Source organism: Argiope bruennichi, chromosome 5 (genome assembly GCF_947563725.1).
Source record: "Argiope bruennichi chromosome 5, qqArgBrue1.1, whole genome shotgun sequence".
Classification (NCBI taxonomy): domain Eukaryota; kingdom Metazoa; phylum Arthropoda; class Arachnida; order Araneae; family Araneidae; genus Argiope; species Argiope bruennichi.
In genome coordinates this window covers 1964980-1988052 of record NC_079155.1, presented here as the reverse complement: position 1 = coordinate 1988052, position 23073 = coordinate 1964980, and the positions used below count along the sequence as shown (strand labels likewise).

General features: G+C 29.0%; 1 protein-coding gene across 1 annotated transcript in view; it reads left to right on the top strand.

The window, feature by feature from the left end:
* Positions 1 to 7876: 7876 nt before the first annotated feature.
* The window catches only part of LOC129968649 (ephrin type-B receptor 1-B-like), a 299047-nt gene continuing 283850 nt past the window's right edge, over positions 7877 to 23073 (top strand). Inside the window, exon 1 of the mRNA XM_056082752.1 lies at positions 7877 to 8010. Coding sequence (XP_055938727.1) covers positions 7923 to 8010 — 88 coding nt within the window. The 5' untranslated portion in view covers positions 7877 to 7922. The remainder of the gene's footprint in view (positions 8011 to 23073) is intronic.

Sequence of the window (23073 nt, the reverse complement as noted above, 5' to 3'; positions counted from 1 at the left end):
TACACGCATTTGCTTTCATAATTTACTTGCATTACAAAATTTTTTTTTAGATTTTGGATAATTTCAAAGATTATTATTTGTTATAATTTATGCGCAAAGAAACAGCGTATGCGGCATTATAATTTGGAGCAGCGTGTTACACCTTTTAATCGAATTCCACTAAAATTTACCTCAAATTCTCAAGTTTCTCAAAAAAATATTATATTTATAGATTTTTTTTTTTTCGTTATTTTGTGCCTATGATTGGCAATGCATCTAAAAATAATAAATTTATTAAAAAGTCTAGTTTTTCAAAAGGTTTGTTCCGAACTTAATCTGTTACCATGAACCCATCTTTGTTTACACTTTTAATCCTATTATTATTTATATTCCCACGTAAGGTTCGCTGAGACATTCGGTTTATCTAAAAAAATTTACTCACTGGAAAAACGTCGCAATTGCAAAAACTTTGCACTAAACACAGTCGATTCACTTGAAGTCAACTGCATCCAAATTTTTAAAATGTACAATAACTCTCTCTACAATTTGTGAAGAAAAAGCTGCTGATCAGAGAACAATAAGGAGAGTGGATTATCTAATGCATTTTCTTACATTCTGTTATCAGTAGAAAATTGCGCAGCACGAGATCCACCAAATGCATTTCTTTTGTGCGAGTCTATGCGATAGTCGGGATTAAGTTGACGGTTCATTTGGGTCAGTGGCTGTGGGCACAGTTAAGTGGACGCCACTTCCCTTTTGCTGCTGATAAAGAGCCGTGAATTTTCAACTACAAGTTCTGCCTGTCCCGCCTAATTTAGCAACACAAAGGAAACTTCGGACGTGCCCATGCCTGCAGGCATGAGTCATGGAAATGTAAAGATTTAAAGGGAAAGAGTAAACAGGGGTCTAATCTGTAACTAAATTGAAGGGAAATCTCAAGATCCTCGGTAAATGCAGCTTAGAAAACGGAGGAAATGTTCCTCAGCAAAGAAATCGATTGCAGAATATGCATGGGCTCATCACTTTTAAGCGAGTGCCCAGAGTTTATTAAACATGATTACATCCAAATTGGCAAATATAGTACTTGTTCTTTGAAGAATAAAATAATGGAAGATAAATAAAAATAATTTAATTTATACAAGAAATGAATTTAATGAAACTTTCTTAAAATACATTTTTATTAAGTATTAAAAAATAAGCATGAATTTCCTTAACATATTTTCACCATTTTCTTTCATCTCTTATTTAGAGTTTATTATTATGAGTATTACGGAATCGAGAAATAATTTTTTTGTCCAAGTGTGCGAAATAAGTAGAATCCCTAGAGCTAATATTTAATGGAATGAAATCAGGTAATATATATTACGATTTTAAAAATGTTAAAAGAATGTATTGATTTTTAGAAAAGTCAAGTGTACAAACTGCAAAAGTCTAACATGTCAAGAAGTATGATTATTAAATTCTGTTTCAATAAACATCACGCCAGGTGAACAAAAGAGTATAAAATACTCAGTGAAAACAAACACTGGGCAGGTAACATTTAGCAGGTCTCAACACAAAGGCGAGATGATGTTTGGGAAGAAAGTGCACATTGAAGGAATTCAAAAGAAATCAGTTGAGTGTCAATTGAAATCCTGGACATATCGTAAAGAATTGACAAAACGCAGCAGTGGCCACCGCTGAATCATTTCAAAATTTCATTACGATGGGAAGATATTTTTGACGTGTGACGCGAAGATATATTGACTGACGCGTGTTGATTGTTTAGCATCCTTCCTGTGTCTATTTTCAGTATGGCAATCGAGGAAATTTGTATTCGTAAATCAAATTGTACTATGAACCAAAATTATATGTATTTTACTCGAAAAAGTCCAATCAAAGAACAATCTTTAAGTCTAAATCGAACTATTAGAGTCAGATTGCAATTTCGAAGGAAAAACGGTTAGTTCATTCTGGCATAACTTTAATTTAAAGTAAACAATAGTGTTTTTTTTTTTTTTTTTTCCTTTTTTTTCGTATAGACATCAATAGTTTGATGAATATATATATATATATATATATATATATATATATATATATATATATATATATATATATATATATATAATTATTAATGATCCTCTTTCGTTGCAAGTTGTATGATGTTTCTTGATTTTAGTTTAATCCTCACTGGAAAATGCTTTCTTGCCTGTTATGTGGGGATATTTTTCAAGTTATTCTCATAATCGGATGATTTTCAACTGCTCAAACAACAAATTAGTGGGGGGGGGGGGAATTGATAAATTTTTTAAAGATTTGATTCAGCTTTTGAAATGTTTCCTTTTCGTTTTGGAATGGTTTCCAAAAATATGGTAATTCTCGCTCTCCCTTCCCTCCTCCGACATTTATTATTTTTGCATATCTGACTTTTTTTAATGTTAGTTACTTATGCTGTCATTTTGAAATTGCAACTACTTGTACCGAATGAAAACGGAAAGATGCTGAGATGGACAAGCTGATTCTATCTTACATGGTGCATTCAATTAGGATAATATTATTAAATTTCCAACGCTTTAGAGCAAATATCTAAATTTTGTGCTATCAGGGCGTACCATTTCATATTTTGATGACATAAATTAATTTTCAACTTTCCCTTTGCTTCATTTGGATCTTTTTAAGATAGGGGGAAGGTTGAGAAAACGCTGCTACTTTTACAGCGGCATCTGTAGATGTTCTATAGATTTGTTTGGATTTTTCTGGCGCAAGGGCCATGGTTTTGACTGGGCTGCACCAAACCAGGGTTAAAGTCATATCAATGTACAATAATCCGAAATGTACAGTGTACAAGTGTTCTTAAAAACAGACAAGTTTAAATGAGTGCATAAAATTTGATAGATTTCTAATACGCAGAAATGTGAGCACGTGGTGTCTTAACAAGTAAGAAAGTGAATGGAATGTTCGAGTTTTGAAAAAATAGCAAACCCTGAGCATTGAAATGTGGGCATTGTGATATTATATGTTGGACAGACATTTGGCAGCCACATTGAGAATGTTCGCCTAGCAAAAAGTGGAAATGGGCGAATCTAGCAAGTCCAATGTGTAAACGGGTTAACACTGTGTCTGCTTTTCGATTCGGTCTTGAAGACCACGGTTGCGCACGAGATTGAATAGCATTCGTTTGTTGTTAGTTTCAAGGTTCTATTAAGTTCGCCATTTGGAATGAAGAAGCATTTGAGTGTGCCTCTTGAAGTCGCTCACAGGAATAGATACAGCCGCTGGATTACTTGCTAATTTCACAGCCTTGTCTGTCTCCTCATTGCGCAGAATTCCCACATGAGAGGGTATCCAACAGAATAAAATAGTAAAATCTCAAGAAGTCAGTTTGTTCAAAATATCTAGGATTTTTAAAATCAAAGGATGATTTTAGGGATGAAATAATCAACTTTTGATTTTTAATTTGTAATAGCGCTGGAAAGTTGCCTTTTGGTACAGATCAGATAAATAAAAATAAAAAAATAAATAAAATAGTAGAGCATCTTGAGGTGCCGCAAGGACGTTAAAGTTTCATAAAAACACACTTTTTGCTACTTTTTAAGGATTTTTGCGTGCCTTGATAACGAATTAAAAAGCTTTAAATAGGCGTTATAATATGAATAGAAGAATAAAAACAGTTTTACTATTGCACTGACATGGCACTGAGTCGTCGCCGGAGCGGTTTTTATGGAGGTAAGGCGGAGATTTGTCTGTGTCCGGTAACAAAGACAGAGCTAGTTTCAAATCAGTAGCTTTGCCGAGTTTAGATGAGTTGGCATCTCCACTCCGTCTATTGTGTAACTGATGAACGTGACTTGTTAGTTTGTGCGCTTTGCTGTGAGTAAAAATGGCTCAGTATAAATGACAAGACAAATATCGAATTGTTTTATTTTTGGGAAATTGAGTGATTTGCTTGAAATTGAACTCACTACTGACGAATCTAGTGCTATTATTATATAAGATATGACCTCCATATTGCTTCAGAGAAGGATCCTTCTGTAAGCGAAATAAATGACACTTTAGTTCCCATAATAAAACAAATATAATCAAGAGTTTCTATTCCCGTTGCTTCAAGCAAAAGAATTGCACAAATGATAAGAGCTTATCATGCTAAATACAGGAATTTCTGAAAGTCTGAAAGCAGAAAAAGTTCATTTGCAACCTCACAGAATTTAGAGAAGAAGCTAGACATTTATTTAATGTTGCTGATTTGTATAAAAAAAAAGTGTCAGTTATGGAATAAAAGGTTCTAAACGATCAACGCTCTAACAGGAAAATGGTTATAGGTAATATTGATATTACTACCACAAGCGCATTGTGGAAGAAAGAAAAAAGAAAGAGTAAAGAACTACAAAAAAAAAAAAAGCTAAGTTTAATCAAGAACGGACAAAAAGTATTAAAGCATCAGAAACAATGACTGTTGCTGAAGAACAACAGTGTCTTTTACAGAGGCAAACCAACCATATCCATCAAGACATAAAAACTACCAATCAACTATACCTGAGTGGTTTAATATTGTTAAAATGTTCATATACTTATTGTTCAAAACATCTTTTTGACCTTATCTCATATTCACGCTATCTTTCTGATGATCTCAAGAACGTAATAGACCAGATTATTCAAAGAAATGGGTACTTTACTGCTTCAAAAAAATGTCCTTTTGTTTATGCTAATTTACGAGCGTAAAATTCAAAGAGAATTTGATTTACGGCGTGTTTTAAAAGCAAGGACAGAAAGTAAAGACAGAGTCAAGAAGTTTAAAGTTCCAAAGATAAACTTCGATGCAAAGGATTATATCAACATGATCTCATGGCTTGAAAATGACGTAACTGAACCTCCCTTGCTAAAACATGTGTCCAAGACTCTCTGAAAGACTTTAAGGCATCTGAAGGTGAACCAAATAGTATAGGGGTTTCGGTTATCGACTTTCCCCGGCTTCCTTGTCACATGCAAGCAATGGAAAGAGCTGTGAAACTGGTGACCAAATCGGCTCAAAATATCTATGGTTCAATTGCAAAAGAAGGATACATAAGAGCAAAAATTGACTCACGTATGAATATGCCAAAATTTAATTAAAAAAAAACAGTTTAATGAAGGCAATATGTATTTATTAGGCAATGAAGTAGAAACAAATATCTTGCAGCTGTAACATTTGTAATCATTAAGGATATAGATGTAAAAAACGCAAAATTTGACATAAAAAATAATTTTTTAATTATTATACTTTGTAATTAATAATTTTTTCCCAATTGTAGTGCTTATATAAGTATTTAAAATCATCTTTTGTAACATTATATAAACAAAAAAAATTCATAAAATAATTTATCAAAGTTTATAATTTTTCAATTTTTTTTTTTACAAACTTTAAGCTTTTTGTGGCATTTCGAGATATTGTTATATTACAACCAGAATTTTTTAAAATTCTTTTTGAACCTAAAAACTTTTTCTCCACTATTATCATACTAAAATCTAAGAAAATGTTTTAAAGGCCCTTTTTAAAAAATTTCCCATTTTTTTTTTTTTTTTTTTTTTTTTACAAACTTTAAGCTTTTTGTGGCATTTTGAGATATTGTTATATTACAACCAGAATTTTTAAAAATTCTTTTTGAACCTAAAAACTTTTTCTCCACTATTATCATACTAAAATCTAAGAAAATGTTTTAAAGGCCCTTTTTAAAAAATTTCCATTTTTTTTTTACAAACTTTAAGCTTTTTGTGGCATTTCGAGACATTGTTATATTACAACCAGAATTTTTTAAAATTCTTTTTGAACCTAAAAACTTTTTCTCCACTATTATCATACTAAAATCTAAGAAAATTTTTTAAAGGCCCTTTTTAAAAAATTTCCATTTTTTTTAAAACAAATTTTAAGCTTTTTGCGGCACCTCAAGATAATGTAATATTGCAACCACATTTCTAAAAACTGTATTTGAACCTGAAAGGCATCTTTTCCGCAATATTACCAAACTAAAATAATAATAATAATAAATTAAGGTCATTTTCGTTCCACCCTAATGTGCATCAATTATAGTCTGTGTAATTTCTGTAGGAGGTTTTCTACCTCTTTATTGCTTGTCTGGTACCAGTAAAGCGGTAGAAAATGTGACCTTGAACAGCCTATAGAAAATACACAGACTGTAAATGTGGTCTAAATGAAGTAAATAATAATATGTTTTTGTAGTTTGAATCAATAAATGTACTAATGAATTACGAATTTTTTTTTTTCAGATTTAAATTTTTACACAGATAATCTGTACTGTGAATCATATTTAATAAAATATTCTTAAGTTACTAATATTTAAAATAAAAAATATATATATATTCCACTTTTTTTATGGAGGGAGTTATGAAAATTTGTAGACTTGTATTTTATAAAAACCCGCTATTTTAGATCTCAACATCGACTGTATTGAAGAAAATAAACCATTTACGACGCTGAGTTTCCCGCAGACTGATTGTCCTAAAACAATGATATTCAAAGATTTATAAGTCAGTCAGGCTTGATCGCAGAAGTTTGAAACATTAGACTGTTAAGATAATTTTACTGAATATGATTTAAGGAACGGAGGGTTGTATAAAATTTAGTTTTCATAATTATTTTCAAAAGTGCATTTAATGACTGAAATAAAGTAGAAATTTTCTTAGGTCATTTAAACATTTTTGAAAGCAAAATTGAAATTTGAATTATATAATGAATCAGGAAAATTTTTATTGAATACATTTTTCGAGATATTGCATAAATTATATAAACAAATATTCGATTATCATGATTCTATTTTAAGATTTCAAGTCAAGATTTCTGAAGGATTCGAAATACTGCACTCATATTTAAAAAAAAAAAAAAAAAAATGTGTGGTTTTAGCAAAAAAGGTGTATTTTTTTTATACTGAAGTTTTATCATTTCAGCTTCAATTTTACATTCAAATTTTAAGCGAGCTGAGAGAAAATTAGACAATATCATAGTATAATGAACAGTGGTTTTTATAATGAAATATGACCTATATGTCTATAAAAATTTGAAGTATTAAAATATTTATTTGAAAATTTTCTGGTCGCCGAAGGCGGTAAATATTAAAAACGTAAAAAAAACTCTATAGTACAAAACCTAAACTTAATATTTTAGACAGCCACTGATATTTGCAGACAATAACAGATCATGAACTTTCCCCGCATCTCGACTTCACTCCGAGGCGTTTGCTTTCAGACAGTTTCAGAGAATGGCCGTCTTGCTATAAAGTCAATCAGTCTATACACTTTTTAAAGAATATCTTTCCAGGAGCTTTACTTGTATTTTTTTGTATTAAAAAATGAAATGATTAAGTTTCGTTTAATTTTTTTTTCCCTAAACATCTATATTTATTACTGGTGAATATAACTAGAAGCAAAGAAAAGTGGCTTTCAGCTAGGTTTACAATAATTTTACTTATTCTTTACAGCCGTAGGTTTACTTATGTATAATTATAAAAAATAGCTCATTCAAGCTTTCTCAAGATTAAGAAGAGGAGGGGGGGAAGCATTTAAGTGAGTTTTTTTTTTTTTTATTTTAAATTCTAGAAAATATTTAAGAAATGAAAATATTGAAAAGAAACTTGAATCCAATCCAATTTTTACGTCTCATTTGTCTAAACAGTTCTTTCCAATAAAAAAAATTCCATTTATCAACTACAGAAAGATAATAAATATTTTTCCTTATGATTGGGCAATCGCTTAGGAAAATAGCTGCATTGTCTAAATTAGCTTTCTTCCGATATGCAACCCTAAGTTGCTCTTCAAGGAAAAGATATTTGAGTGACAGACCGGTCCACCAATGGCGAACCGAAATTTGACGTCATGAGATGGGCGTGTCAATGTACGCAGGGTGCCGTCGGCTTCGGCAGAAAGCAACCTATGTTTGACGTGTGTTGATAGTTTTTCTCTGTGTGGAGCGGAATATGGCGGTGGACTGTAAGGAATGTATACAGATATTCCCTGTGCTACTCCTAATTTTCACCTGCTGTAGTCCTACAACAGCCAAACAAGGTAAGAATCTCATCTAGTCTTGTAGGAAAATGCTCTGTGTAAGATGTCCGAAAGGACCTGCTCCGTCTGTTGTTCTTGATAATGGCCGCAGTAGGGTTCACTGTGCTTTGCTCGGCGTCTTGTAGTTTCGAGGCGCACTCTAGCTGTCAGAATTGTAAGCTTATCTCTTTAAATACTATAGGTATGCAAAAAAAATGGATCAATTGTGATATCTTAACCAACGACAGACAACACACATTTCCGAAATGATCCATGAAATCTAAATTCTGATGCTTGAAGATGCGGTTGTTTTGTTTTGATTTTGCCAACCAATTTTCATCTACCTTGATGCATATGCCCTACCTGCTGTGCTCAGAAGTGGCTGCTTAACTTACTAAATCGCATCAAAAATCAGTTTAATATGATTGCTTTGTACTTCAAACAGATAACATGAAACGTTTTGACATTTATTAAAATCGAACGTTGTTTGGGAAACTGACGCATGTTTGCAGGAGAAAGCAAGAATGATGATAACAGTTATCATATTGTTAAAATCGGTTTCTCTCTCTCTAGAAGAGATTTTTCCTTTCTCCTTGTATTTGTTTAATCTTCAATAAGCCGGAATAAAGTTTTGAAGAACCAAATATTTTTGGGACAATGGGCATATTTATGCAGATTATTGGTTTCAATGTACATTATTTACATTTGTAATAGTGATGTAGTAAAAAATATCCAATGCTCTAACATTAATTGCAGCAATTTTAGTGAATCAGAAATTGAAAGTTTTGTGATGGAAAAAAAGGAAGTGAGTGAAAAGAGTCAATTTTCTTACTTGAATTTAGATGTTTATATTTCTTTGATGCCTTATATCTCAAATGAATAACTCAGTATATTCCAGTAACTAGTTACATTATTTAACAATTGCAAATTTTCATTTTACTGGATATCTTAGAAACAATGTCATAAAAATATTTTTTTTATAATGTTGTATTTTATTTCCTACTTTCCAAAAAGATTAAAGAAAGAATTATCTTTAAAGTTTTTTTTTTTTTTATTCATATTGTTTTTACATGTCTGTAGTTTAAAATTCTTCATTTTTAAAAAGAATAAATGTTTTTAAGGTTTTGGAGAAATTGTTTTTAAAGTGTTTCAAACATGGATAGTGAATTTTATCTCATTTTCAAATTTTTCTTTGTAAATTATATTTCTCTTATAATAAAAAAATAAGTAAAAAGTAGCATAATAGTTACTATTTATCATAGCCTTCCAGTAATAGGAAAAAAAAAATCCCTAAGGAAATATTCCTAATATTTCTAAGTATGCAAATATTATTTTAGAATTTAACTTTAATGCATATATTTATGAAATTCAATTTTTAGTGTACTCATTTCATTTAAAAAATTTATTTCAGCTGCTACATGATAAAGCAATCACATTTATAAATTATGTATTATTAAATAACATAAGCAACTTGTTAACTTATTGGATGACAATAAATAAAAAAAAAATACTATATACAATATTGAATACTAATGTAAATGTATAAAACATAAAGATTTCTATATACTTTCATCGTATTTTAATTTTTCTTCCTAAATAAGTTATGAGGAATTTAATCATTTTTATGAAATTTAAGCATTTCTTTTCTTTCTCTTTTCTTTTTTTGTCCAATATTTCTGTGGAGAATGATTGGTGTAATTGAAAGCATTTATAATGAGTGAGAAAGTGGCAGTTAGTTAGAAGAAAATAATTCTAATCCCTGGATTTTTTAAATTTCTGCTAATGAATGATGGTTTAATATTAATTTTGTATCTGTTGTTAACACAAGAATGATTTTACTAGTCAAAATTATCTTTTTTAGACTGAGCATTGATCTCCTATCATCCAGCTGCAGAATAAGCTTAGTAATTTTTTTTTTTTTTTGTTACTAAAATATAATGTTCAAAACACTTCTTCCTAAATATTTGTTTTTATAAATTCCATATGAAAAATTTTGCTGCAATTCCCAGGGCTTATAAATACAATAGAAAATAAAATATTTATTAATATTAATGAAATGGAAATTCAATTAAAAATAGTTATCTTTTAAAAGAACTCTTTTAAATGAGCATGATTTTCATAATCCTTTTTATTCCTTTGCTTGAAGTTTAAGAAGCTCTAGTATAAAATCTCAACCTCAATGATAAAAATTCCATTCTTGCTTTCCATTATATTGAAATTTACTATAATACTAATTCATTTAATGCACTTGATAATTAATATCACGGGCAGATGCTGGAAGAGTTCAATTTTCTTTTTAGAAAATAATATTCTTAATCTGTTTTTTTTAAAATACTTTTATTATGGAATTTTTAATCCTTTTATTTTACCTGTTTGGTTGATGAAACTGTTAAAACACAGATTTTCATTTCTTTTCATTGAGTCATTCATTTCACTTCATTTTCAGGTTCTTATAGCAAAAAAATTATAATACAAAATACTGTTATAACTTACTGTTTTGTTTCTTTAAACCATAAATGACAATGATATAATTATTTAAAAATTGCAAAAGAAAACATTTTAAATATTAAAATGCACATATTCTTTAAAACAAATAATCCGATTGGCTTGTTGTCATGATTCAATTTTAATTTTCCAATTAAAATTTAAAAACTTGGGAATTGTTTTTGGATTTTTATCCATTTATATATTTAAAAAAGTTATGTATATAATAAATTTTTTATCATATTATTTTAAAATTTTAAAGAATTATTAAGTGAAATTTTATTAAATTATAATATTTTGCTTTATATTTGGTTTTACTCTAAGGAAATTAATTTAATCTCCCCTTCCTTTTTTTAAAAAAAATCTAAGCTGACCAAAATATTTACTACCTCCTTCCCTTCCCAAAACAGCTTCATTTGTACATTCATATTTTTAGTTAGTGCTCATAAAAGCAAAAGTTACTGAAGGAAAAAATAATTTTAAGAGAATAATGTAAGCAGCTTTTTCTTTTTTGTATGTGTGTGTATATATGTGTAATCAAAATTATTAATAAAATGTCAAAAACAACAACAAAAAAAATGCTGTATGGAAAAAAAAAATGCATTTTGAGGTGCTTAAAAAAATAAAATATAATTGCTAAATACATTTGTTTTTGTTTTTTTTCACAATTTTGGGAAATATATTAGCAATAGCAAGTTTTTGAAACTATGAATATTTGAATGCATATTTTTTAATAATCAGAGATCTATACAAAACAACATCGTGCTTTCATTAGATGACAAAAATACTTGTGAGCGAGTTAGCCATAATTAATTAATGACTATGCTAATCATATCCATATTTATTTACATTTTATATTCACTCGATAAAAATTATTGCTTAAAAAAATGAGTGACCAAAACGTACATTTTTATGCTTCTGTGTTACATATCTTTTTTAAATATCTTTCTTCATTTGATGATTTAATTGTCTTTGAGGTTATTTTAAATGTTATTTATTTGAATTGATACTTTCCCTACAATGCTTTAACCCTACAATGCATCATGTAGCCATTTGGCTACACCTTTTTATTTTCATTTATAAGCTTCATGTGACAAAGAGTTTTTGGAAATCCTTCTTAAATGCTTTTTGATAAACAGTTATAGAAAAGACAGATATATGGCAATAGTGGTATTGGAATTAAATTCAAAACTAGAAACTTGGAAAAATACCAGGACGGCTGTTTGTAAATAGATTTACCTTCAAAATATTATTAAAATATTTTTGCATTGTAAAATATATACTAAAAAAAGGGTCTTTTATGTTTATTGCAGACTTACTATAATTTGATTTGCATTTCTGGCATATTATTTAAATCATTATGTAACCGTTTGGCGCATGTTAATTTTTTAAAAAATCACGAAAAAATAAATTAAATTTTTCTAAATTATATGCAAAATTGTTCGAAACACGTATATTTATTTTTTGTAAAAAAATTAAAAAGGTCATGTATTCTAGGGATAATTTTTTTATTTGTCAGTATACCGAAAATACACAACTTGAAGGTAAAATAGTTACTTTGCCACTGAAGAATCCTTTCACTCAATCGTAAAGGACTCATTTTATTTTCATAAATTTCACAAACGGAATTTTCTAATTTATTTGATTGTAATTAAACGGAATTAGAATTTGTGATTATAATTAAAAAACTGGAATCGCAGAATGAAAAAGATGCGAAACATTTCACTAGAAATTGGATGGATAGTAAATAGTATTAAACACTAAAATAAATTTTTTTAAGGAGGGTAGGGTATCTCAACATTAATATATGTACTTAATATAATGAATAGTATAAACGTGAATGATTGGTATTCGTTGATAAAGGCGCGGGTGAAGTACATAAAAAAAAGCATATGATCTGTTATGAGTACTTTTATTTGATAATCTTTTATTTCTTTTTCCGAAAGTACTCATCAAGACAAACGCTTTTGACCATAATAACTTTCTAATTCCAAAAGAGGAAACATTAAATCTGACATAGCAAACAGCTTCGTATTGCACTTCAGTTTATTTGCATTATTATTTTTATTTTTATCATAGGATATATTATTATTGTTTGTTTTTTAAAAATATTTTACTTCCTTTTCCTTTTATATTTTGTTTTATTATGGGGAAAAAAGAAACATTTAGTTAGCCGTACGACAGTTTCTCATGGTCATAATTTTTCGTTACAATTTTATTGCATACTGAAGGTTTTAATGGCATTTGACATAGAATATCTTAATAGCAGCAGTTTGGTTTAAACCCACTGGAAATCAATCAGTCAATCAATTAACTCTAACACTTCATATTTTATTTATTTTCTGTCTCTAAGTGTAAAATGACTGCGAATTTTCATTCATTATTTTATTTATTTATTCAAAAGTTTATATATATCGCCCGAACTCCGTCTTCGCTGTAATTTTAACTTCAGAGTTCGCAGCTTTTAATTTTCCCACGGAATCAAAACATTGATGTTTGCAAATTCCTTCTCGATTTTTTTTAATGCTTTTTCTTTCATCCTTCCTGCTTATCTACTTTAGCTATTCTGCTTTCGTCATGGCTTGGACAAAGAAATCGTGATAAAAGCTGAAATTTGGAACTATATCCATGAAATTCTAAAGCATAAAAAGTTTTAAAAAACTCAACGATCACTTCTTGAATCGAAGTTTAACATTATATATATATATATATATATATATATATATATATATATATATATATATATATATATATATAGAATGATTTTACGAATGTGAGTTTCCAAACCTCTGTTAGGAAAGACGAACTCGTGCACTTTTTAGAAACTAAGTTGTGACCCTACCAGAGCTTCTATAATCTTCTGTCTATGATATTTTTTATAGTAAATAATAAAACTTCTGTAAAAAAAAAAAAAACTTTTTATTTGTACAGTTAAAAACAGGAAAAAAAATCCAATAAAAATTATAAGGATTTGAAAAAGAAACGTAAAAGCATAAGACTCTGATAGACTCGTTAAAAGCAGTTTGGAATTATAATCAAATTTGTAATATAATTTTTTATGGGTAGTGATGAATTTTCTTTTTTATGAGATATATTGTGGCTTAATTTTCATCATCGTATTGTTTTTAGCCCCTCATGATTTATTATTATTATTATTTTTTTATTTTAGGAAATCTTTTTCACTTTCAAGTTGCTCTAAAAAAAGCATTTTCTAACTTAGTTTTTAATTGTTTTAGTTTTTTGGTTTTTAATTTATTTTATTATTAAATTAAGAAATGGTAATTAATTTAAATCATATTATCAAATTCATTTTTCTCTAAACTGTTATTAAATGTCGCTTTTAATGCAAAATTAAAAGCAATCTGTTAATTAACATGTTGGTCTGAAAATATTAAAATGTTGTTTATCAAGAACACACATCTTTCCCAAAATCTCCGAAGTCATGAAGTGAGTGAAAAATCGTTTGCATCTTACAAATATGAAATAAATTTTTTAAAAAAATAGTGAATAAAAATGATTGGCTGCATTAATAATTTCACAGTTTTGCTTAAAATTCCTTTTTTTTTAATAATTATTTTCGGTTTTGAAAGAAATTAAGAAATGAATTGTAATTACAGAATATATGTATGTGTGTAACCAAATTGTTAATGATTGAAATTTTCGATGTTATATTGCATATTATTGAGAAAGTCAGTAAAATTCTTAATTGTAAAGTGAATTTCCAATATTTTTTAATGACTTATTTTAATTTGAAATTTTCATTTCGTATTTAGTACTTTCTGATATTTTGGCCATTGTTATTTTTTAAAATAATAATAATAATAATAAAAACTTTTTCTGAATTTTAGAAATAGGTATTGCATTTTTTTATTAAAATGAGATATTTTAAAATTTTATGAATTTGTATTGGATGCTGATAACTGATAAAAAGTTTTTGCCTCAAAACTTGGTTCAGGAATGTCTTTGAATTAGGATTTATATTAAAATTTTTAAACTCTTTCTGCACAAAAAATTCTCAGATTGTTATATATATTTGATGCAAATTTATATAACAAATATATATATTAAATTTTTATTCAAATTCTTCAACTATAAATAATTCAATTTAAAAATCCCTTTTAAATTGCTAATCCAATATAATTCATTTTAAAACTACGGAATATATTAGTTTCTTTCAGTTGAATCCTGATCCACGTCAGTTACTTTAATCTAGCGGAAATATGCACTAAACTTTTAAATGTTTCTCAAATTGTATCTTCTTTTCTCTTCAGTCATGCCCAGAGCGTCGCCTCTGAAAGGTGTCAAAAGTGCAGTAATGAAAAGGGCCTTTAGCACTGCTCTTATGATCACATCAGAAAGAATGAATACTTTCGTGATACTAAGATTAAACAGCGACGAATTTTGGTTCATTGACTTGTCTGCGTTTTTGTTCCACGATGACCGAAGATAACTTTTTAAAGTCCTATTTGTAGAATAATTTTGAATGTGCTTTTATTTTGGAATAATTATTTATTTTAATAATTTTCTTCCTATTGACTTTGATCCTTCTGAAACTCTTGATGCATCCACACCCCACCCCCCGAAAATGTATTTACCTGCAGCCGATCCTTATAACATTATAATATTTATATGCAGCCATCCTCTATATTTTTTTTTGTAATTACAATGGCAGTTTTAGTTTTACCTGTAGTTCATGTTTATTGAAATCTAACAACGACAAGGAAAAAAATTACATTGTTTCTTTTTAAGCATTTTCAAACGCAAGAAAAAAAAATCTTTTTAACAACACTTTTTATAATTTTTTTGTCCTAAGTTTAATCCGTTTTTTTTTTCTAAAGTTTTAATTCTTAATTTTCCTTCCTCCCACCTCCCTTTGTATCGAAAGTTATGTATCAATCTTATTTAATGGTTATTTTATTTTATTTTTTGGGAAGTATCAGTATTATTAAGTGTCTTTATATGAATGTGTTTGGAATATGATGTTTTCAGAATTTGAAATGTGCTGTTCCCCTTTTAGTTATTTCTCTGTCCATGACTCGTATTTACATTTTTTTTTTTTAAATTTGTTTGGACACTTAAAGGCATAACGTACTTTTCCTCCGATTTTTACTATTTGATAATGCAGCACTAAATTACATCTATGATCTACAATGTAAAACTGGTATTAAATCTTGTATCTAATCTTTTGATGGAAATTTGCATTTTTGGCATTGATAAATGAAGAGTTTTGTTAGGTGAAATTGTGATTAAAAAGTAGTAAAAAAAAAAAAAGTATTTCCACTGTTTGCTGATGAATAATTTTTATTTGAGCAAATGTGGTTAAGAGTTTTTTTTAAATAGATTTTATTTTGGAATAAATTACTGGAACACTCATAAAACTGTTTTAACTGAGTTAAGCAAGATTAATAACCAAAATGATTTATTTTTGAGTTTTTTTTTTAACCTCAGACATAATTTTTATATTTTTTTAATTTGATTAAATTTTTTAAAAATATTTTTATATTATAAATTTTTTAAAAAATCAGATGACATGGCGTATAAAGTAGAAAAATGCATAATAAAATTTGACAGATGTCCAAGGAACTATACATAAAAAAACCCCATTCGAACCAGTATTTAGTCTATTGTAAAAGATTGTTGTTTTCCATTTCTTTTTATTCATTTTTAAAATTATTTCTTTTATATTAATTGGTAATAATCGGGTAATTATGATGGGAACTTTGCGATTTCGCGATCGATTTGTTAAATTTCATATGCATTGTGAGAGGAGTTCTGTAGAAATTTATTGTTGCTGAAAAGAAATGATGTGACAGTTGCTATGTGAATGTGTTTTATATAATGTAATGATAAATAACTGGGTATTATATGTTTTATGATACTTTTGTGCACGAGTTAATTCAACAAATAATTTTAGTAATTATTTAGCACTGTAAATTCATTCTGTTATCACTTCAATCCTATTGAACAAAAGAATCGTGACTCATTTTCTAGCAAATTTTCCATGCAGATTTGTGTCTCTCTGATACATTTTGTGAATTTCTGAAGTCAAACAAATCACGTAAGAATATTCAAACATAATATTTATGCAACAGCATATGTTATGATTAGGCATATTCAGAGTGAATAATTGTAAATGAAAGTAATTTTTAAAAAGCAATCTTTGTTGTCATCTGCCGTCTCATGACACCTGAAAAAGTCACCTTTTTTTATTATAGTGTTATATATATTTTGACTTGTTTCATAGCTTGGAATGCCTCCGTTTTCTTTAATGTTAGAGTTTTGAAATTTTGTGCCTCTGCGCACTGACTGTACATTTTTTATATTTCCAGAACTTAATTATCATTTAATTTTTAATTTAATTAAATTTTTTATCCCGTACTAATAGCGTCATCGGGTAGTAAAAATTATAAAAAAATTGATTTCAAGAATTCATGATATTAAAAATAATATATTAATATTAAAGACTAAGCAGTAGAAAATAATGGCAAATAATAAAATTCTACTGTAGAATATTCTATTTAATAATAAAAGTTTGTTTTTAGAGAGTGCTTTTTATTAAATTTATTCTTTGATACATTGTTTTGAAAATATGCGCCGAATATTGAAATGTTCAGTCTACAATTTCATTTTCCCAAATGGGAAAAACGAACAGAGTTTTGAAAAATGATGCTGTATTTCAATATTTGTAGTTCATTGCGATTTTTGACTGCCAGATGTAACGATACTTTAAATCATAAAACGAGCTTATTTTACAGAAATATACGACTTTTCGAGAAAATCTAAGCCATTTGGTGACTGTTGTATTAATTCTGGTTTTGCTGCTTCATCTGAGAAATTATAACAAAAAAATCTCTACTCAGAAACTAATTCTGCATTGCTGCTGTTGAAGTCGTTCTCTGGTTTTGGTACGAAAGTTGTATTCTCAGGAGGAGTTAAACTGTACCAATTTAGGTTTGCATGCCACACTATCCTTTTTCATGCATTAAATAGATTTTTGATGCTTCATGTATTGCATTTCGATGATAATACAAAGAACATTCCTGATAATTTTTTGCATTAAGAAATAGTCATATTAATGCTTTTTGATTGCGTAAAAATATTATACATTACATATTTTTGGATTCAATGATTAGTAGTTAAAAATTTTAGGAGTAATATTTTATTTAAGTTGGATCTTGGTGGCCTCATGGTAATGTTGCATCTTTGGGGCCAGAGGGTTCTAATATCACAATCCGATTCCATCCAGAATTGTCAAGTGAGCAGCAGTCTTGGTGCCTAATGCAATCAAATGTCCACTCGCTTGTGTGACGTAGACGTTTGGAGAACAAGACTAGTCGGTTCAGTTGTCGCCTTCGTTATGTGACCATGGTTCAAAATGATCCTCGTATTGCTTCATAATTAGAGGTAAATATAAATCAGAACTTCTTTTAATTGTGGGCCTCAACCCTGAGTAGCGTTACTTAAAAAATTTGGAATCATGAAAAATAAACAGCAAAACATTCTGTTCAGTATATTTATGTTAGTAAGTAAATATAATTCGAATTCCATCTTGATTCGAAACCTTTCTTTAAAGTTTTATAAAAACAACAATTTTATTTAATTTAATTTTGTTTATTCGACCTCATGGGGTCGCAGAATTTTATTGTACACGAAATGACATTAAAAAAAAAAAAATCAACAAAGCTTGAGTTGTTTAGATAGATTACTTCTTATCGTGTTAAACCATTGTTTACATTTTCTAGTTGCATTCGAAATTTGCTAAATTGAAGATAATGGTAAGCAAATCCCCTTAAATCATCAGTTTTGATATAGCTCCAGGATGACTTATTTATCTAGATCTGTAACTGTACCTTTTGTTATTAGCAAGGGTGGACATTTTTCACTTTTTATGCTATTGATTTTTGAGTCGCCATCTGTCGATCAAAAAATCTTTTCGTATTTTTGAGAATTCTGGAAGTGGGATGGTTCGGAAAGGTTTCTGGGATGCGGTGGAATTCTCATAGCCGTATCTAGATTTACGACGCATCGACCCTCAGCGTGAAGGTGTTTATGCAAGGGATCGGGCAATCTGTTTAAGTACGTCGTTTTGAGAAAGGAATAAGCTACCTCAACCTAACTCGAACTTCGGAGGGAGAGGTGAGGAAAAGTCCCCTTCGCCTTAGATCAGTAAGCTCTCTCGTTCGTCTTGTAAAGCTCTCTTTCCATTTGAATAAGAAAAGCGAGTGCGTTTGCCCTACTCTTATCCGCAGCCTTAAGAAATATTTCTTTTTAGTATAGTTTCGCCGAAAAGCTCTCAAATTGGGCGGTTTGCGAGTCTTTTTATTCTTTGGAAAAGAGATGCCCGGAGTTTTCTGGAATCATGAAAAATGTTGAAGATTATAGTTCTATTCCACTTTTATTGGAAATAATAGGCGTTTCTGCCATACTTTTCCTTCGGGGGGGGGAGCAGGATGAGGACATTTTGTTGAAACTGTTCTGCTGTAGAAACCGCCGTATATGGTTTCTTTAAGACGCATTATTCAATCATTCATTTATTTATCATTTATTTAGTGTCAGTAAGTTGGTGTCACTTTGAAATCAGTGATATCGCTGATGTATTTTTTTTAACAAGTGTGACAAAACTTTGCTTTTCTATTGAAATTAATCACAAATGAATCTCTTGAAATGATAGTCACCAGACAAGTTGTAATTTGCATATCATCTCTCATCCGGTTTGATGTTGGTTTACGTTATAGTTATAAATGTATTAACCACGTGCTATCTGCGTTTTTCATTCCGAAATCAGATTCTTGCACCGCACATGAACGTGCATTAATTTCTCTAATACATTCAGAAAGTGCGCTTTTCTTTTTTTGTTAATTTTCTTTTTTACGTCAAAGACTACACAGCCAAGTACCATTTATTAATACATTGAAAATTTGATTTGATTAACCGATTCGAAGACATAATAGCGTTTATCTTTAGATTGAATTTTTTGAATCATGTTGTGTTTTTTTTTTTTCGCATCATTATTCATTTTAAATGTTAACTTAATAAGTTTTTACAGGGGAAAAAAAAAAGATTGGTTAAACAAATCACTTATTGTAAACTGTACTTACCTTTTAAATTGGTACTACTTAAATAGTTAACAATACTTTTTACAAATTTGTTTATTAATTTTGTAAATTACACACATATTAAATTACACACATATTTAAAAAAATCACGCGATTAAATAGTTCATGAAAAAATGAAAACGGCTTGAATTTCGAGAGAACTATGTAACATCAGTTGTTGAGAATTAAGTCAAGAATAATTTAAACAGTTGTTAAAATTTAAAAAAAAAATGCATGACTATTGAATTGATAGCATTAAAGAGAGGATTTTTAAAAATTTTGAATTGGAGAAAAATTTATTTTTGTACAATAACATTTTCGGACAATATCGTAGTAAACCCCCACCATTTCGCTTCAGTTTTAATGAATTAAAATTCTATTTAAAATTTTTGAAAACTCGTCCCCTTCCGAATTGCACATTCCTACCCTCCGATCTAAATATGCGCCGAATTCGGTAGGTATAGATCAAATGGTCTGGACTGCAGACATACTCAAAGAGAGAGAGCTTTATTATTATTAGTAGTAGAGATAATTATATTATATGAGTGTGACGGGATTTCGCGCCGTAGTTTACCTGGAATGGATAGGAATAATAAATATTATTTCTCTTATTTCAAGTTCCAAGAACCTTTTTTTTTTTTTTTATTCAAACATAATTGGAGGTGGGGAGTCTAAGATTTAATTTTGAAATCAATTCTAAATAACAAATGCACGTTTTTACTTTCAGCAAAAATCAAATACGTATTTTGTTCGAGAGGTTTCATTTTTATATTTATTTTGCTCTGCGGCAGGAATCGCCACATCTTTTAACTGGGAGAATCAAGTTGTTAATAATTGAAGAAAAAAATATTGGTTCTTAAATATTCTTTTAGAAGTAAATGAGAGCTTTTTGTTCACTGGGTTGATTGGGCCGTAGACTTGTGGCATCAGTAGTCCAAAGGCACGTGAAAATTTTCTTTACTGATTTTATTTTAATTTTGAATGACATTTTAAAAAATTATAATTCTGAATATTTTTAAAGTAGAAATATGATTAGGGATTGTTATTAGCTAATCACCGATTTTGTAATGATTTAGATGTATAACATCTAAAAAAAAAAAAAAAATGTAGCCTATTTTTTAATGCTTCTCGTGTAACTCTTAAAATGTATAATTAATACGATTGAGAGTTACGGCTTGCTAAATCCTATTGTGAAATGTCACCCATTTATAGAGTTACTTAATGTTAATCGCAGAGCGTGCGATTTATTTTCCGTTCTTTATTAGGTGAGTGTTTACGTTGTATCACACTTACAGGCGCTCCAGTTACGATTCAGATAAGGTGCAAATGACTCTACGCCATGACCCTGCATATAGTAGCGTTAATTATATCTATGCGAAAATAGGAAACAATATAATAAATGTTCATTATAATAGCATTTGAATGGAAGGGAAAACCGTCATTATAATGGACTTCTTAAGAGAATCGCAGTAAATAATAATTTAATGAAAAAACTTTAAAAAATAAATGAGGCGTGTTTCTCTCTCTCTCTCTCTCTCCCCATTTTTTTTCTTTTGACTTAAAAAATTTTTTTTAATGCATATCTTTATAATAAAGGTATGCGCAAGTGTCTACGTTCTGTAGACTACACTGTTTGACTTAAAACTATCAAACGTTGCACATATTTATTTTCGAAGGTGGAAAGAGCGATGGTTTGAAAATTTTAATGAATTAATAATTAAATTAAATTTCGGCAATAACTTTCAAGAATATTGCAGCATAAAAATAATTTTTGCATCTTAAAATTCAAAAAATTATCTTTTCAATAATGTCTATTATTTTGCGATATAATTTTATTTTCAATTTTTGAAAAAAACCTTTAAAAATATTTTTGAACAATATTTTTCATCCAAATGGAATTCAGATCTTCACGAACTTTTTGTGTTTGCGTGTGGAAAATTAGATTTTATCAATGTGTTGTCATCATGCTGACAGAATTCAAAGCATTAATTCTAAATACTAAAGGCATTCAAAGCAAAACTAAATTATAATTTTCTAATTCAACACTTCTAATTTCAAACACTTTTCTAATTTCAAACTAAATCTAGAAAAGTGTCATTTTTAATATGCGTCCTTATAGAATAAAGTAAACCTTAAGCAAAATTCGAGAAATAAGTGCAAGAGAAAGATTTTTGTGACCTTTTAAAATATATGTTAATTCAATAATTCTTGTTATTTAAAACAAGCGTAGTTTAATATATACAGGGTCAAAGTCAAAACAACCTATTTTTAAACTTTTAGTATCAGGTACACGCACATTTAATAAGAAGAAAAAAAAATGTTCTAAAAGAAGCAAATTATATTTTTTGCAGTTTAATTTTAAATATTTAAACAGACCTTCGGTTGTATGAATCGTATTTAATACAATATTCTCGAGACATCAATAATAAAAGTTCTTTTTATTCGGACATCAACAGGTTTGAGTTATAAAAATATAAATAAAAAAAAAACCGCCATTTTAGACCATTCCATTGACCATTTCGAGAAAGAACACTTATCAGCACCTGGTGTTTTCCAAGGCTGATTGGCTATAATAATGAAATTGTTGATCTCGTAAAATAATTATTCAAAATTGAATGATTCGTTCGCAGAAAATGGGGTTGTTTTTTCAGTGTAAAACTTGGAGTTTCCAGTATATTTCACTGAATAGGATTCATAGAATTGAAGGGTTGTATAAAATTTTAGACTTATGATTTTTTCAGAAATACCTTTGTCGATTGAAACAAAATAAAATGTTACTATTTACGCCATTCAGTTCTTTTGGAATTAAAAGGGAATTTTATGATACACCGGAGAAATTTTTATGAATGAAGGCTTCGAGATATTGTATAAATTATATAAAAAAATATTCTGTTGTATGCTGTGAGGTTCTCTTTTCTCTTCTCACATTTTTTAAAAACATGTTTAGCTTCAGCAAAACATTTTTTGCATTCGTTCAAGTTTGATAACTCCTGTTTCAAATTAAAGTTCATTTTTTAAGAAAGATGACAAAAAAAAAAAAAAAAATTAGGAGAATGCATCCTACAGGGAACAGAACGGGTTAAGGCGTTTGTAATAGCGTGAGTTTTGAAGATATTTTGCTGAAGAAGCCATTGAGACCAAGATTACGTTATATATTGAATCGGAAGAGCGAGCGACGAAAGGGGCGTGTGTGTTGGCTCAGCTGCGTAGTTCAAAATTGTGTCTCAGAGGGGATGCTAATGCACTCCTTTGCTGTTGTCACTTCATAATCGGCGATCGTGTATTTTAAAGCGGAAATTTTGAATCTGTTTTTCTTCCTGTTATGAGAATCAATTTTTAAAAATTTGTAGGGGCAACTCCAGAAGAATCATTTTCTTTAAAAGTCCTCATTACTTAACGCGAGTGCATCCAATACAGAGATTTCTCAATTTCACCATTTTGCCTTTTGTTTTCATGTTTTTTTATTGAGATCGCTGATGGCGCTCTCCCTGTCCGCCACCAATTT